This window comes from Aphelocoma coerulescens, chromosome 7, assembly GCF_041296385.1.
Source record: "Aphelocoma coerulescens isolate FSJ_1873_10779 chromosome 7, UR_Acoe_1.0, whole genome shotgun sequence".
Classification (NCBI taxonomy): domain Eukaryota; kingdom Metazoa; phylum Chordata; class Aves; order Passeriformes; family Corvidae; genus Aphelocoma; species Aphelocoma coerulescens.
The window spans coordinates 36,092,272-36,111,044 of record NC_091021.1 but is presented as its reverse complement, the minus strand read 5'-3'; the positions used below and the strand labels follow the sequence as shown (position 1 = coordinate 36,111,044).

The window sequence follows — 18,773 nt, the reverse complement described above, 5'->3', positions numbered from 1 at the left end:
GGACAGTAGGCACCAGAGCTGTGAACTTTTGCAGGGGGAAGTGATGCATTTGGAGCCATACTCTTAAAGGTGACTTCTGGCTGCTCTATCTGTAGTCAGACGCATTAAGTCAGACATTAAAGTCATGCTGGTTCCAGACTGGGGCTCCAAATAATGCCATGAAACTTTTGCAATAAGTGAGGCAAGTCCTCAGCTGACTGGAGTTGGTGAGGTTGTCAGTGGAGCTCCCCTGATTTATGCAAGCTGGGAATCTTGCCAGTCCTTTTAACGTGGAGATTTACTATACATTGTTGATCTGTGGTGGTCATCAATTAAAAAAAAAATTACATTTGTGAGCAGTTACTATTAAGTGGCATATGAGCTGCCAGATTTGTTTCACATTCTCAGAAAAAGGGAAGATAGTACTACAGACACAGGTCTCTCAAGAAATTCTGGTGTTTTACTGGGGACAAGAGCTTGTTTGAATTCAAAGAGAGTGTGTCTGCTGTACTACTCAAAACACTTCTCCCAAAATGAGGTATTTTAAAATTCTCTGAATCATTTCTTAGCATCATGTCAAAGGAATAAATAACTTTGTTCACTGTCTGGCCATCCACAGGGTTTAGGAAAAGTGCTTCCAAATGTCCGTGTCAAAGAAAGAAATACCCTTGTGACCCATTGTCCCTGCAAGTCAAAGGAAACATTTCCTAACTTTCCCTGAGCTCTGAGTGCACCAGAAAGCTTGCAAAATTCCTTCATAACCCGCAAGATTTACAGAACACACCAAAGGTGGGTCTTAATCCGCTCTTTTGGACTTCTCATGAGCATTTCACTCATTACATTGAACTACTCCGAGGTCCAGTGAGACATATACAATAAAGACATTTTCCCTTGCCTGGAAATGAAATGGTTGGTGATCTCTGTGCTGCGATCTGCACAACCACCAACATATGCTGAGCCCTGTTCTATAGGCTATCAAGCCAAATCACAGCTAGTTCCTTTCACTAGCAATTGAGTGGCTTTTATTTTCATCTTGAAACAGTTGTAACCATTCCAAATTTTATGCTGTTTTGGTTTTTGCCTTAGCTTATGAAATACATTCAGTGAAGTTCCTTCAGTGTCTAGCTTTTGGGAAAGAAAGATCCACCCTAAAAAAAAAAGAAAAATAAATTTCTTGCCAACTGCATAGCTTCATTTTCCTCATTTCCCACAGTGTCATTTATGGGAGGTTGTTGCTCATGTTTTTTTACTGTTTACTGAGAGTGTATTTTGTGATAGTGTATTACCAACACAACCACCATAGCTTTAAAATCACAGTTTCAGAGAAGTTTCTTTTCCTTTGTTGGTCTAGAAAGTCTCAGAAATCAGGATGTTAGCAGGCCAACATCAAGCTGAAGGTTGGCAATTCATCCTGGGTAGCAGTAAATCATGACAAAGCTCAAACATAAAGGTCAAAGTTCAATTATAGACTATAAAGTCGTTTTAAAAGAGAAGATTTATATATTATTTTTCTAGCATATTAGTGCAGATTCTGTAAATTCTGAGAATATTTCAATCCCAAGGAACCAAGGACCCCTGCCCTAGAGTATAAATTTGAACAGTTATTCTCAAAATAACACTGCTGAAACGGCAGACGTGGGACATGCCTCTTATTTACTTTTTCTAGGTTGTGTGCACGTGTATATCTAAGAACACAAGTGTGCTTGGAGACACAAACACATCCCACAATGTCTCTGTATTGCACATCATCTCAGAAATGCTTCAAAAAGCTTCTAGACCAAGGATATTTTGTGTACGCATGAGTGAGATGGAATAAGGACAGATGATCTTCATTAGAGCTCTCATTGGAGCATGAAGAGCCCCAGTCACCAGCCCACTGCAATGAACAGAGCCAACGTGCTGTTCCCATTCTGGCTTCTCTTATGCACAGGACTAGAAAAAAAATGGGGCAATGATGACAAAAATAACTTTTTCTCATGTAAAATGTCGGTGCATCTTCATTTTCAGATCAACATGTAACTAACATTTACCCATCAGTCTTCTACATTCCCTAGTCTGAGTGCTATCCTCCTCATTATTTTCACTTAACTCCCTACTTTATTTTCTACACGGATATCTGCTACACTCTACACAAGCAAAGTTTGGGTAAGAGTTAAATGACAATCACATAATTTCTAGATTTCCTGATAACAGTGTTGGCAGAACAAAGTACCCCAGGAGATCAAACTGCTATTTAATTTTGAAGCCTGTATTCCCAAATTTGGTTAATGTGGAGAAATGTGTCGAGTCTTCTGGCCAAGTGTGCACGCATCAGCAACTCACAGAGCACAGTACTGTGTTTAAGTGAACTTACCACCTTAAAATGTATTTACTCATGACTATAATTTACGTGTTAAATTTATGGGAGTTTTGGTTCCAATGTGACATACAATGTAAAAAATCAATATAGATTTGAGAGCTTTATAGTGCCCCTGGCAAATATGAATAGCACTTGATGAAAAGTGAAGGTTTTCACAGCACCTACAGTGCCGCTGCATTGGAGTAATTAACACCACACGCTTCACAGATATTTATATCAATTCTTCACCAGCACACAGAACAGCTCTTTGTCAGGAATTTGGTACCAAGATGTCCTGCAAGGCTTTATACACACTTTTATTACGAGCCCCTATTTTAAGGGATTTACAATTCTGACAGAAGTATTTCCCTATGGGATAAAAGTTCGTAGGCATGTTCTCAGAGCTGGAGGAATTTTTTCTTGTAAAAATTGGTTAACATTTTTTTCCCTTAAGAAACGAGCAAATAAATAGTTCTGAGGGGTTTCTGCAACCATTTAAGTCACCTTTAGAAAAATAAATAGATGCATCTTATAATACAAAAATTTGGCAAGTTTTTCCTTGGTAATCTGGGTGGTTGCATTTTGCAATTTAAAAATATTCTAATGCAAGACTAAAAATTAACATTTAAAAGTGGTCTCTGCATAAGCACTGCAACTGCATTTTCATAACATTTTAACAGATTAAAGGATAAACTGTGGTGAAGACAATGAAGGAACCTTATCAAATGAGCATTTCACATAGACTTACTGTAGATTGGAATTAAGCCGTGCTAACGAATCCTGCCTTATTTGCATAGCCAAAACCTAATCCTAATGAAACTTCATGGTAGATCACTAGCATGTTTTCTTCATGGCAACTTTAGTTTGGTAATAAAACTGTGCTGGGTACAGATTCTGAGTTACTGCATCACAAATCAAAGCATTTCTGTTTTCCATGGAAGAGTATCCCAGGTAGAACCAAGCTATGTTTATGAATCAAGAGTTTGATGCAACTCTAGACAAATCCAAATTCATCTGTCTTTCCTAGAGAGGTATATAAGAGGGTGGATTTGAGTTATGCTAATGAATCTGGATTTGTTAGCAGGGCTCACATCTGATCCCTATGTAACACCGCAGGAGATTCATCAGCCACACTTTACTAAACTAAGAACCCCCCAACCCTTAAATTCAGAAATTAAAAGACTATAAATTATTCCTGTATTACTGTAACAACTGAAACAAACAAACATGACCCATTCAAATCCCACCCTCAACTCACAAAGTACTTCAAAAAGACAAAACCCTCAGAAGTACTGACATCAGTTACTATAAATGTGTGAGGACAGATCCTGAAAGTTTGGTGTATGAGTATGCACACCTCACACACACATATTGATGCATAAAAGACATTTTTTCAGAGTTTCTGCAGCAGCTGGGAGCAGAACCCCATAACTGAGGCACATTGTGGTTTCACATAAAGAAGACTTCCTTGCATTAAACAACACTGCACTGAGCATCTCTGCACGTATCTAAAACATAAGAACTTAATTCATCAAAACTTCTTCTCTCCAGACACGGGCCCAGCTGGTGTTGAACTCTTGTGGCTGCTTTAGCTTATGCTGACTGGGGTCAATCTCTTGGCTCAGGACAGACAAGTTTAATACAGACTAGCAACACCCCTTACATTTTTGACACACCACTGGAAAACTCACATTCCAAAGATTGACAGGGGCTGCTGGCAAAACGCCCCTTTCTAGTCAATTTGCATGTGCAGTTGTGGGTTTCACACATAATAATTTGGGAGTGCGTAAATTTTTCAAGCATTATTCCAGACAATATTTAAAAACACAGCTTTACTTGGATGCTAGTGGTCAGAATGCTACTGCCTTCAAGTTAACTACCAGCTTCTCAGGGAAACACTTCTTGGATAAACTAACAAACACATTTTATCAAAGAAACAATTTTTTAAGAATATGTGAAAGTGATGGCTGACCAACTTAGCAAGAAATTGGAATAGGAAAAAAACCCCACAGATTCAAAGCATTACTTATTTGCTGACATGTATTTCAAATTGTTAAAAATGGATTTTGTTGGTGAGTTAGAAAAGTAATGAGAGAAGGCAGCAGAAAGTACTCCAACAAATTAGTCAGCACAGCATCTGAGGGTCCTATTTTGGGTTCTAAAACATGAAACTATGTCTCCATTCTTTTCTTGAAAAGAAATGGAGTTGTGCAGCATCTTGATTCGCATTGTGTATAGTTTTAAATGGAGGGGCTTCTACCACTTGCACAACAAAGCAGAAAAACTGGAGCAGCAGTCAGCTATCACAGAGGTAGATGACCCATACATTAATTTTTTTTTTCTTTATAGTTCAGCAGTGTGTTATGAGATACAGCAACAAGACCATATTTAAGAAGTGCTTGTCCAATGGGCTGAGGGTAAAATATTCATTTGTGAATTTTTAATTTTTGCATCAAGAAGAAGTATGGAAGACTAAACACACCTTTAATAAGTCCCTTTTCTTGCAGTGTTTTCAAGGACGGTCTTCGGGAGATGAACTTCTTTAATCTGCTTTTAACTCTGCTTCTGTCATTTGTGTCAGAGGCACTGTAGTTCAGCCTGAAAACTGAAGGAAATCAAAAGGGAAATTTTTAGTGAAACAATATTTCTAAATTAACAGTACTTTTCTCAAATACCCTGAGAAAATAGTGGCCATAACCACCCTGGTAAGATCCCAGTTGTGCGGTAGGTCAGCAGCACGGCTGGTTGGACACTACAAACATCTGATTAATACTTTTGTGAATAAACACGACGAGTTCGCTCTGCCGGTTGTACGCAGAGCTCTGTTATTTATTGCCCATAAGTATTTGGATGGCGACCAGTTTGCTCATGAAGTGCTCACGAATCCCACAAGTTTCACATGGGTGATTTTTCAGCTCCAACTCCAGGCTCTGAGTGTGCTATGCACTATTAGCTGTGCGCTCCTTGCTATTAGAAAGGATGGATGGTTACACCACCAGTGAAGGACTGGATGCTCCTGCCAAGATGGATTAAGCGTTATATATATATTTAATGCAGTTATAGAAACCATGGCCATGTGCCTCGAAATGTGTGCAAGATGCATTAATTTAGGGAAAGAAAAGTATTCCCGTCCTAATGATTATGTTATATGTAAGCATTTACCAAACAGAGAAACAATTTGAACGCAACTTATTCCCGCTCTGTGTCAAAAAGACATAAAATCCAGCTGCAGAAAATCCCCTGGAGGAGGTTTCAAAGGCATACATTTAACTTTTTCTCTGCTGAGGTGCTTACAGGGCACCATGATGGCTATCAAAATAGGCAGTGGTAGTAGGGAGGAGAAGCTCAGCAGGCTCCAGAAGCAGCAGAGATGCCACGGGGAGACCTTTTCTAGAGTTTTTCCTGAACAAGCCGGTTTTTAATGATTTCTAACAAATCACCTGAGACTTGCCACCCTTGAATAACTCTTGTTCAGTGTCCTGAGCTCTCTCACTGCTCACATTGCTGGGCAGGTTAATGGGGCAGCCAGGGTGGTGCAGCCTCCCTTGGCAAAGGCCTTCAGCTCAGAGAGGGGTGACTTCTGCTTTCTAAGGAAACAGCAGCCTTCCATCTTCTCTTGGAAATCAATTAACCAATTAATCAATCAATCAATCAATCAATCAATCCACCAAAATACAATATTCTTCACAAGGTGAATTGGCAGAAGCCTGGTCCCTTGTCCCTTTGACAGAATTCCTAAACAAAACCCAGGATAATTTAGCTGCAGTTACAGAGGTGCTCCCTTCTCTCCCCACCCGAACTGAACCTCCCCTATAATGCAGCAATCTTCAAACAGAGGATCCAAGCAAAGAGAGAGAGCAAATTAAAAGTCTGATCATTATTATTGGTCTTTTTTTTTTTTTTAATCAAGGTGTTTTGCATTAGTTATAAACAGAACCAAAACACTTAAAGGTGCACAATTATAAAACAATGGCAAGCTAAAATAACTGGTTAAGCAACAGGAACAACCCTGGAATATTGTGGTTTACATTACAAATCTGATTTTAACAGCCAAACTTATAAAATGGTTTACGCTTTGCTGTTGTCAAGGGAGAAAAACTTGCCAAATTGTTCATTTTAAGTAAATAGAATATAGCCAATTAAGGAAAGCAATATTTAAACACATGCCTACAATGATCAGAGCATAGTTTGCTTCTGATTTCACTACTGATTTTAACAGAAGAGTGTTCCATTTTCCCACAGCACTAAAATGACCCCACACATACTTCCACAAACTAGTAATCACACAGGACAAATAAAAGGACACTTTACTGGAAAATACATGGCTTGGTACAATAATCCATCACTCATGAAAACTAGAATTCACATTTTTTAATGGTAACATTCCTGGAGTGATGTATCATAGAACATAAAGATTAACATTCAATCGATGGTTGGTGCTTTTTTAACATTATAGCGGAGGACTTTTTGTTCGAAATTGAGCAATCCTTGGCAGGGACAAGCTAAAATTCCAAGTCACTTGGCTGTGCTATAAAAAGAACAACAAATGGATGTTTCTAATTCTGCATCTTAGTGGTACATTGAAACAGGGGAGTGAATTGTATTTAGTTTGGGGTCTCTTGTTGCTCAGTGTCATTCTGTCCATAACAATTCACAACTAGGTTGGCTTTATTCTGACTTCTGAAGCTTCCCCAAGTGATGTAAATGATTCAGGGGTGAAAATATATTTTAAATCGATCATTTTCCTGCCACTTTTCCCTTTCTGTGGGACTCTGAAGCATTTTATGTTCACTGGAACTACACACTTAGCTCTGAGTCTACACCAGACTAGTTAAGGTGTTCCAAATGAAGTACACATGGTTGTTGTGTGAAGGGTAGGACAGCAGGGTGAACATCCCACTCTTTAGAAAGACAAGTTAACCCAGCTGGAAGTTTTGTACCTGAAACAGCAATTATGGTGTTAAAACTACATCTAGAGGTAGGAATAATTATTGTCATGGATATCTTTGTATGTACCACGTTTTGCTGTATAGCACACAGTTCAAAACAGCAACAACGCTAATGTTGATGAATTTCTCGTTTTATGCTATTAAATGCATGTGAATCACCAGAAAAAAAACTCCAAGCCTCACAGAAATTTAAGGGTTTAGATAGCATGTTCCAAAACCAAGATTAGACAGAAATAGTAGTGTTGGGATCTCACTTAGAAATAGTCCTTCTCTTGCCAAACAATTCTTCTCACAATATCCCCACAATAAATGACTTTGATATTATATTTGGAAATACAAAGAACACCAAATGTTAAAAAAAGAAAAAAAAAACAGTAGTTATAAAACTCAAAAAGCACAATAAATATTTTTTTAACATCTTCCTTTTTAAATTTCAGGTTCTGCATTTGGGCAGAAGTATCCTCCATGAAAGAGAGCTGACAAATGCCAAACATAAAAATGTGGAAGACAGTTCCATACAGAAGTAAAAATAAGACTTTTATGGAATTAAATGAAAAATAATGATACATTTCTTCTGCTAGTACAAGTGCATGCAAGGACATTTCATCAGCAAAAATGTAACCTGAATATTGTCCGACTTTCATGTTTGGCTGGTAATAAAATAAACACTTTGATCTAGAAAAGTATTCTTATTACTTTGACACTTTATTAAGTCTCCATCTATGCCACAGGTTGGAAAGCTATATAAGAATAAATTAAATAATGGCAAGATCTTTTCCTCAATTTTCAAGATTCATGAAATCAAAACAGCTAATCAAAATAGGGGAGTGTCATTCAAATTTGGTACAAAAATAAAAGACTATAAACACGTTTTTAGGACTAAAAGAAAGAACACATCTTTGGCCCTTATCATGGGATAGTGCTGTAATAACACTGGCTGAATTAGGGGTGATAAGTATAGGTTAAATGGTCTGAAAAAAAGAAAAATAACACTGATCAAAAACTGACCTGTTTTTTTGGCTTATATAAATCCTCTGAATCTGTATTCAAATCTAGCCTTAACAATAACATATAAATAACAGAAGCACAGAAGACAAGAATTAATGCAATACCTCCTAGTGACACACTTCTACAGAAATAGTACCAGCAAAGAAAGTTTTAAGATGTACAGATGAAAAATCACTTTTTAACATTCAGTGCCCTAAATATGATGCACTGAGAATAAATTTACTATAGTTTAATCAGGATTAAGTAGTGGCCAACAAATTGCATGATGAAGCTACAAAAGCCTTTCTCCAGGGTTTGGACATGGCCACCACTCACAGAGGTGGGCAAGGCTTTGACGTCTTCAGGGCTAGGATAAAAGTGTTTATGAGATTACTTCCTGTGAATTTTATCATGCAGCTAGACAATGTATTTCTAGCAGAACGTTTTTCCTGGGTGTGATGTTCTGAGCAAAGCCTGAGTGACTCAGAGTGTAAAATTTTTTAGTATGTCCTAAACTCCATATTTTATTGGCAAGATTTTGTAACTCCCTTTAACATGATCTCAAATTCTTTCCAATGACTTTTATTTCACTCTTAATTTACTCTGCATTTGTACACAATCTCAGGGGTTTACCTATGATTAATTCCTGCCAGGTATAGTGTATCTGAACACTTCCAACGTGTTGAAAGCATTGGTTTTTGAAGAACTATCCATTAATGACTTTCTGAACTGTGACAATGGATATTGACAGTGCTTGTCAGACTAAAGCACTATTGATTGTCTCACATCATGTGTATTGCAAAACCAATTTCTTTCAAGTACCTCTTCCTAACTGAAATACATTATTAAGATGCCTATCTGTTTATTATAACACCTAAAATTATCGTATGTAATTCATTTGGATGGAAAGAGCAGAATGAAGAGCAGCAGTGGGAATGGATAAACAGTTAAGAAATTCAAATATCTTTACATTCCTACCTTCTCTTTCATTACCCTTGATCTCCTGAAAAAAAAAAAACCATTAAGTCTGGACCATGCATATTTTTTTTGTCCTCTTCAAAGACTTAAAATTTTGTGGAGTTCTTAGAAAGAGATGAGTTATAGTATATTGATATCACCCATAAATGGAGTTTTGGAAATTATTTCCCAAGGAATACTAAAAATGACAGGCTTGATCATTCAAAATACAGAATTCATGGACCAAAATCCTAGCTGCAACTTTCTTAAAATACATGTGAACAGATCCATGTGCTTAACTCTGATGTCTTAAAGTAACAATTTTCTAAAGTGCTTTACAGACTCTAACCAGAGTCCTCAGCAACACCTTGAAGGACTGAAACAAAGCTGAGACAGCAAAAGAGGGAGACAGGAGTGGGTGAATTCCTGACTTTGGAGAGAGAAAGTGCCAGTCTAACAGCAGTGCTATAACATATGTGCGAAAATATTAGTTGGAATTAATTAATTAATTAATTTCAAGTAATGGGAATGTTTAAGTGCTGAGTATCTTATATTTGTGAAGAAATATGTCTTAATGTGCAGAGGTGTATGATTCTGACTAGATTCTGAAAGACAGTGTAATTTAATATGTATTGACTTATGGCTTTAAGTTTTATTGGATACCACTGAAATCCAGAATTCAACATTTCTTCAAGTTTTTTTGGCATGCAGCAGGTGTGAAATTACTGTTAGTCCTTCAAGGAAGGAGCAGCATGCATCATTGCCTGTAAAAATAGACAGGTTTTCAACCAGTACCAGAGTTTTGAGAGTGACAAAACCAAGTCCTTCTTCCTTCCTTTTCTTTGTGATGCTCTGAGATGAACCCAAAAAATCTGCTCACTAAGGATAAAGAATTCACCTCACCTTCTTTATTGAGCAAAGGACTTTTGCCAGTCCTCCTATTTGATCCCTTAGTGAAGTCCTTGGGCGTGTCTCTAAATTATACATACTATAATTACTAGTTTTTTTGGGGTTTTTTTTGTCAAAAGAGTAGAATGAGAGACAATTACACAGCCAGTTTAAAGGCACTAGAAAAATGACTGAGGGGAAAAAAGGCAGGAATCGGGCATTGCCTCTGATCATTATTCTTCTAAGCTTCAAAATTTCAGATTTTATAACTGCAGAGCATAGATCCAAAATGGGCAGCATCAGAATGGATATCACCTTCCAGGAGCAGCTCAGATTTTGTTTGATTTGGCACCAAAGGACCTGAAGTCATTCAGGTTTATGGTGCAATAATAGATATTTGCCACAGCAAGTATATCTACATTTACAGATGTTTATGAAGTAAGCTCAGAAATAAACAATAGGAAAAAGAAAACAGTGATTATATAGTACAAATAATTTTTCTGTAATATGACAGCCTAACAACTTAAGTGCTCAGTAGTGTCATTACACTTTGTGAAATTTGCGTGCATTAGCAGTAAAGATTCAATAAAATGACTGTATAATTCATATTTTGCATCATGCTCTTATGCATATAAAATTTTTTTAAAAATTGTCCCTCTCTAATAATAAATGGAAATAAATTAATAGCGTGTTAAACATCACTACACATTTACACTGTGAAATAAAAATGTCACTCCCCACACAGTTTTTCTTAGTGCTATTTGCAACATAAATGTTTAGAAATGTAAGTAATGTTTCTGAGTATTGGATTTATGAACAAAAATCATAACAGGTAGTTTTCTTTAATAAAATAAATAAGGTTTTTTAGAAAAGGAAAATACAATAGGACAAATCTATCTGGATTTCAGTTGTGCATCTGATATGATGCCAAATAGGAAATGATTAGTTAAACTATAGAAGATGTAGAGAACTGAAACAATAACTGTGAAGTGACTAAATAAGGTATTAAAATGAGCTTTGTTGAAAGAAGAACTACTGTACTTCAGGGAAGTTACCAGTGGATGTCCTGAATTATTCCTGGAACTTGTCTTTGTAATTTTATTAAAGACTTCAGCAGGAAAAGTAGAACCATTCAAAAAATTATATGTTGACTCAAGGCTGGAAGCATCATCAGCTGAGACAAGAATTTGGGATATCAGGCAAAAACTTGGTGACTTTGAGACTGGAAATTGGAGTAACCAGATTAGAACTGGTACTACCCAAAGCATGGTTAGAGAAGGATTGGTGTTACAGAATCATAGAGTCATTAAGGTTGGAAAAGACCTCTAAGACCATCAAGTTCAACCATTCCTCAGCAATTCCAAGCCTACCACTAACCCATGTCCTCAAGTGCCACATCTTCACCTCTTTTGAATGTTTCCAGGGATGGTGACTCAACCACTGCCCTGGGCAGCCTGTTCCAGTATCTGACCAACAAGTCCAAAATATTTAATTTTAATCGATACAAAATAATTCTCTCTCATGGGTATATAACCTTGGACACTCCTATGTGAGGTGGAATTTCCTGGCAGAAGAGGTGCAGGCAGCAGCAGTGAGAAGCACTAGGAGAAAGAGGCTGCTGAGATTTTGGAAGGAGATGGGGAGCTCGGCATGTTTGGCCAGCCAGAAAATGGCTGGGAAGAGCTGTGATTGTTCTCTATGAATTTGCTTGGGGGGGTGGGAAAAGGAGCAGGAGAGGAGAAGAGGACAGCAGGGAGGGCGAAGTGCTGTTTTAACTGAAGAACAATGTTGGCACGAGAATAGATGAGTATAAACTGGCCATAGTACGAAGTTCTAAACCACCCTTTTAAAGAAGTCATGGTGGCAAATAAAACTAAAAGAATTTAAGATGCAGCTTAATAAATTTATGTATGAGGACACAGAACACTGTACCTTGTGACAGGAGGGACTGGAGTGGATCACCCAGGACTTGCCAAGCCTTTCTTTCCACAATTTTTTTTTGGTATTGTCACAATATTAGAAACACTGTTATACAAACCTAACTTGAATATAAAAACCACAATGCCAGAAATCAATGAATTCATTTTATTCATACAGTATGACCAGTTTATGTTCATCTAATGTAAAACATGTGGGACTTGGATGAAATCTGTGACAGCACACAAAGTCAGACTATTTAGACTCTAGGAAGAGAGAGCACAGTGTACTTGGGAAGGGGAAACTGGTCTCCCTGAGCTCGTGTCAAGGATTAGGACTCTTGACACAGCCTCTTTGCAAAAATATTCCCAGGAGAATACTCAATGGATGGTCTACAACATAGGAATTGAAGAGTGGTCCTTGCCCTTACATAACTGGGTGAATCAGTGTTCACAGCCATACAGTCTTATCCTACTCATAAAACCTGACAATTACTGAGCAAAAGAACTGCAATATTTGACCTAATGACTTTTGAAGTTGACATATAGAGTATACAATATTATTTAAGAAGACTTCACAAAATAAAAAAAGAAATCCCATGCAATTGGAGGCTGAGGAAGACAGAACAAGATACTGTAGACTATTTCCAGATCAAGTTGAACAAGTAATTTACAATAAATAATGCATTCAGGGGCTTTTAGAATATGGAGTTCTGTTTGCTTTCTTCTGTTGTGAACCATATGCAAATATCTTTCAAGTCTTTAAACTTGCCTCCTGAGTTAATCTGAAAAAAAACCTTTTCAACCTTTTGCAAATATTATGAATAGTCATCACTTATACTAAATTGCTCAGGCAAAAGGACAGGAAACTGATGTGGTTCCTTTATCTACCAGGAGCACTGGACAGATTTACAACAAAACAAAGCCCTTCTGGAGGGCTGGGTGCTAGCAGCCATGTGGAATTTTTACCTTAAAAACCTACATATAATTCTGCCTTATGGTTTTGGAAGCAAATTAATTATCTAGAGAGCAAGGGAGTCTTGTATTTATATCAGCCTTGTTAAGAATTATACAAAGGTTTCATATATTGAAATTTAGACATGTGTCTGGATACCATGTTGAGCCTCTTATTCAGATCCAGTCTTTTGGCACCCTTCCAGAAAGAATATCCTACCAATGAATTTCCTTTTTCTTGAAACTTTTAACAATTATGTTTCGTTCTTCTAAATTTTAAAAGTAAATTATTTTAACATTTAATTATATTCTCATTGCACTCAGCCTCCAATTATACTCATAATCCTATATTTTTTGACCCACAATGAACTTCTAGTGTTTCTTATACAATAAAGGACAGAATTAATTCATAGTGCCTAAGTTATGAAACCAACATGCTAAAACTGTTTACTTCCAATGAGAAACAGTAGTGACATTCAGCTCTACATTTGCTATTTCAAACCGCAAGTTCCAGCACATTTTTCTCTTTTAAAAAGCAAGTTTAGTACTTTCCAGTGAGTGTAGATGTGGGTAGTTTACAAAGGAGAAAGGCACACCCATTATCTTTAAAGTAATCAAAAAATATCTAGCCAGAGATCTGAAATCCATTTGCTGTACTCTGTTTATATGTCAACTATACCTTATCAAATTATCCCTACCTCAATTATGTCATTAGAGTAAGAATAACAACAAAAGATCACCCATGAGCTCATTTTTGAAAGGAGCATGTTGTCAGATTTCAGAATTCTTTTTACTTCTTACCTCAAGTGAAAATTCTGCTAAGAATCTCCAACATCTACGTTCACATAAATATGAACCTTAGACAGTCACCCTCATGCCATCAACTACATTTTAATATAGAAATTATTCCCATTTGCTAAAATAAAACTGATTTTCAGACTTTAGAGCATTTACAGCTCCCTTGCTCAGGTAATGTCCATGTGAGGACACTGGGAAGGCTCCCCTAAAGGTTATTTAGGATCTGCATAAAACAAACAAACCCACAAAGCTGACCAAAAGCAGGCCGCAGCTTTTTTTGTGAGACTACCCTGTAGAGGCTGTGGGTGGAGAAGGTGCCTTGTGAGATGTGCTGTGGGTCATCCTCTTATTGGACTGAGACAGGGGAATTACAGAAAAGGAAAGCCCAGAAAGGAGCTGCTGGTCTATTTAGCCATGCATTTTGTGGCTGGGACTCCAAGTCTGCTTGTACAGGGGCTCAGAGGGAGACCCTTCCAGAGATACTGCAGGGCATGTGGTGACATTTAGTACTTTATGTAGTCTCCAGAACAGCTGCACTGGAACAAGCTGCTTGAGCAGGCAAATAATTACTAATTATCAGGGTATTTTCCTGAAATAAAATCAGGCCAGTCATCACAACAACTCTGAGACACTTCAATCAGCTACATGTGGGGTTTTCATGGGTGCACTAAATCTCTGTATGACCAGCCATGGTCGAAATTCAGACAAAATGTTAAAAAGAGCCAATAGAAGACTGTTTTAGCTTTAAAATTAATGTTCCAGCTGACAAACTGCACAGGCGCTTAACCTACTTTAGAACATATTTAATGGCATAATTTAGTCTCGAAAAAGAAAAGCAAAATAACTAATGATGGACAAATTTAGGGGTCGAATCTAGTTCAGATAAACATTCAAAAGTTCAGATGTTTAACCAAACCTTATCTTGTCCATGAAAAGCCTCAAACTGAAGGGCTCTATCAAATATAAGCAAAGTACAGGAGATTGTGGAAACTTTTCCTCACAGAAAAACTATTATCAGAAACCTGCACCTTATTGCAGCACTCACGTGTAAAGCAGTTAAGCATCAAAGCAAAAGCAAAGCATTTCAGAAAACTGCTTCATGGTCACAGTAATATTTGGATGAAATCCAATACAGAGAAAAGAAAATAATATTAAGGGGAAAGATAATACAAATGCAATTAGACTATCAACCAATAAAACTTGATAGCTGAAACCTTCCAAGCTTAGAGAGAATAAGGAAACTGGAGATCAGAGGACTCTGCCTTTTGAAGTCTTGCTGTCCAGATCCTGGGGACCATTATCCAGCTGAGTATTTTAAAGACATTATGAATATTCTGTCACAGAATTAGAAAGCTTTATTACTATGAATGACCTGTAACTTGAGCAGGGACAGCTACAAATGAATTCAAAATAAAAAAAATTGTTTGGAAAAGGTGAATTCTGCTAACTTAATTTGCTGGGTTACAACTCACCAGATAAAAAAATTGCTGTCAAACAACATTCTCCTTGTGGGTTATTGATGACAGAAAGTATAATTCTAATGGATCCTCTCCATTCTCACATACACCAAATACAAACAAATTTAAAAAAAACTCTATTAGAGAACATGAGACCACTGTTCTACCTTGCCTGGCACTGTTTCTCACTCAGCAGGCAATATCTGCTACACTACCCCAAAAGAAACCAAATTCATAAAAAATGATGCAGCAAACTATGGTGTTTCAGCATCCATTCATTTTCTTTCTCTTTTTCCATGTCACCATGTTTCAATCCTCTCTTCTTAAGCCTCTCCCTCACCTTTTTTTCTGCCTCCATCCCTCAAGCTACCTGGCAAAATAACAGAAAAAATTTGCTTTTCTCATAATGGAACCCCAAATTCAAACCACCAGATGCCAAAACAAAAGATATTTTAAACCAGATTTCAAATTTCAGTTCAGAAATTACTGTGTAATTTGCATTAAGAGGAAAGTTACAACAATAAATCAAGTATTCCATTGCTTGTAATTGTGCCTTAATATCAGTTTTACCCTTGATCTATCAAATTGAGTGATCTTCAGATAACACTGTATAAAAATCCAGGTGTTACAGTGTTTTCATTATTTATTCATTAATTTTTAGTGCTATCTTTTGATTTTCATTCAAACACATCAACTGAAATACTTTCAAAAGAAGAAAGAAAGGTAGGAGCATTATAACACCCTAAAATAATCATCTTTAATTTTACCTAGAAAGGAAAGAGATTATTACATGTGTTTTCGCACAAATATATATACAAAGACTATTTTTGCAGTAACTTCTGAACTTCTAGGAAACCACAGAAATGACACAAAGAGTTTGGTTTTAGTGAATGTATCTATGTCTTGGGTAGGAGACAGTCAAACAGCGTTTCTGAGATCATCACCTGCACTGCTTAATGAATTAAGTCACCTTTCTGGTTCTTCCAGTATCACTTCTCAAGCAAAAACCTATGTGCTGCTCAGGAACCAGTTGACTGCTGCGAAAAATAGAAAAAAAAGGCCTTTTCTGAATAGGTCACAGCCAGTCTGTCCTAGAAAGAGTGAGCATGAAGTGATGTGGATCAAACCATGAGTTTCTGCACCTTGAATGAAGTCTTTCATTGCAGATACCCATCAAGATAAAGGCAGTCTTCCTCTGATTTATAAGTTTGTGCCCCAAAGCCTGCTAAATGGAAATGATCCAGTGTGCGTCTGGCTGCCCTCCTGTTCTGCCCTGCCCACATCTGGCCACCTTCCCTTGGGCTCTGGGTCCTTGGACTGAAGAATAACCTTCTTCAGCAAAAGTGACTATAAAATGTACTATCACTGTGTGATTGCAAAATATATTAACTAGAAAGCTTTCTCTAGTAGGACTTCATACCTGTATGCTTTAAAAATAATTTCTGTGTTCTGTACAAAGTGTCTTCATGAATTTCAGGATAATTCCTTGATAATTCTTTTTCGTCTCCAAAGGGCTTTTTTTCAAATGTATTAGCACTGGGGTATTTTTAAGTGTTTTCATTTCATTTATTTTAAATGTGCTGTTTGAAAAGAGTTGCTCAGTTTTATAAGAATGTTACTTCTTTTTTTAAATTGAACACCTTAAAAATTAATTACAAAAACTGTTATCCCATGTAGGAACATATTTTATGTGCTATGAAAAGGCTTAAGGCAGGTTTGCTCTTTGGTTTTCACAATGAATGCACTGGATGCAAGAGATTAAAGGACAGAAGAATCTTTGTGTCCTGGTTGTTTACTTTTTATGTCTAAAAAAGTGCCAATGAAAGAGATAAATACAATCCCTGGACTGGATCAGGTGAGCCATTTCCATATGGGAGACTGAATTCTGCTTTCCAAGTCCATGGGAAGACCTAACCTTGAATATCAGTGCGAGAAGCACTGACTGAAAGGGAAAGAGATTCAGAAAAGAGCTATTTGAGATGATCAGAAAAAAAGAAAAGCAGCACCCTATCATAGGAAAGACTACACAGTCTTGGCTGGCCTAGTTACCAACCCAAGCAGGGGGTGGTACACCTGAGGCAGAAAAGAACTGCTGAAAATAAAGAGCAGGCTAAATGCTGCCACAAGAACACAGTTGTACCACAAGTCCACTTAGGCTGAAAATTAGAGTGCTTTCAGCTTGAAAACTGAAGTTTTGGAACAATTTTTCAGCCTAAGCTGAGGGGTAAAAGCATTACTACCGAATTTCATAAATTATGAAAGGAATCAAATGAGGTAGTTGTTTTCAAGAACTGGGGAATTGATTCAATGCTACAAAAAGTCTGTCTGAGGCAGATAATGCTGTGTTACACTTTTCAATAACAGTAACACAAGTGAATTCCTCTTGGGTGAATCCTAGGCGCACTTAAGACAATGGCCAATGGAATTAATTAAATGGAGCCAAATATCCTCGGTGGTGAGGGGAGCTGCTCATGTGTCATAGCTCTCTCTTCAGCATCAATATTTAAAGCCAGCTAGCTGGAACCTTTTACTTAATTGAGAAACAATACAGCAGTTAACCCTTCAGTGATGTTTCACCCTTTGGCTTTCAGAGGCAGGATCTGTTTATCGGGCTCATCAGCAGGCAGCTGGCGGAGCTAAGATGAGATCTTAAAAAACACATTCCTTTTTAATTCCATTTTTATGCCCTTTCCATGAGAGAGTACCATTAATTTGGTGTTTAAATATTTGGGATTGGTTGTCACAATTTAAATTAAATAGATCCTCCTGGCTAGAAGGTCCAAATATAGAAGTGATTTTACCACAGGGAAAAAGGTGAGTCTAGAAAGTAGGTATTCCTGTCTAGAGCCTGACATACAGTCTCGCTAACGGAGCTTAATTTAGACTTTTATAACCTAAAAACCTCCTTATTTCTGTCACATTCCTCCCAAAATACCATGAGGATTGCATCTAGATTAGTTAGAAATAATAGTGAAACCTCAGGAAACAGTATAATGCAAGAATCATTTTTTCTGGCCACAACCTTCCAATAGGGATACTTATTTCAATAAATACCATGAAAGGTTCAAAATTATGCTCACATGAGTTATCTAAAACTGGACTGGCTCTTCCTGAATAATAAAGTTCAGCAAGTCCTGCTCACTTGCTCTAGTTCTGACCTCTCTCGAAAGACTGCAGTCTAAAATATTCCCTGTTGCAGTGAGAACGCCTCCATCTGTTATCTGGTGTTATCTGTTGTCAGCCTCTACTCCTCCCCTGTGGAGGCAAAGTATGGACTCGCAAAAACTGGAGATCAACTGACACATGGTGATGGAAGGTCGAGCAGAGGTAGCTGTCTGCATTGTGTGCTGCTTCAAACCATAAAAATTGTGGCATTTTGTACAATCTTAATTAAACCTTAATTTTGCTACTTAATGTAAACAAAGATCTACTTGTTATGGAACTAAGAGACTGAACCAAAGTAGTGCAAGACATGTTGAGTAGTTAGGCTTGGAAGAGGCACAGTCAGAGCAGAGATTCCTCATTGCAGGAGTCTACCTCACTTTTAGTT

General features: G+C 37.3%; 1 protein-coding gene across 4 annotated transcripts in view; it reads right to left on the bottom strand.

The window, feature by feature from the left end:
• The window catches only part of ARHGAP15 (Rho GTPase activating protein 15), a 321,555-nt gene that overhangs the window by 131,356 nt on the left and 171,426 nt on the right, over window positions 1-18,773 (bottom strand). For all 4 annotated transcript variants that reach the window (XM_069021284.1, XM_069021285.1, XM_069021287.1 and 1 more), the window contains exon 9: window positions 4,800-4,922. In XM_069021284.1, the coding sequence (XP_068877385.1) occupies window positions 4,800-4,922 (123 nt within the window). The remainder of the gene's footprint in view (window positions 1-4,799; window positions 4,923-18,773) is intronic.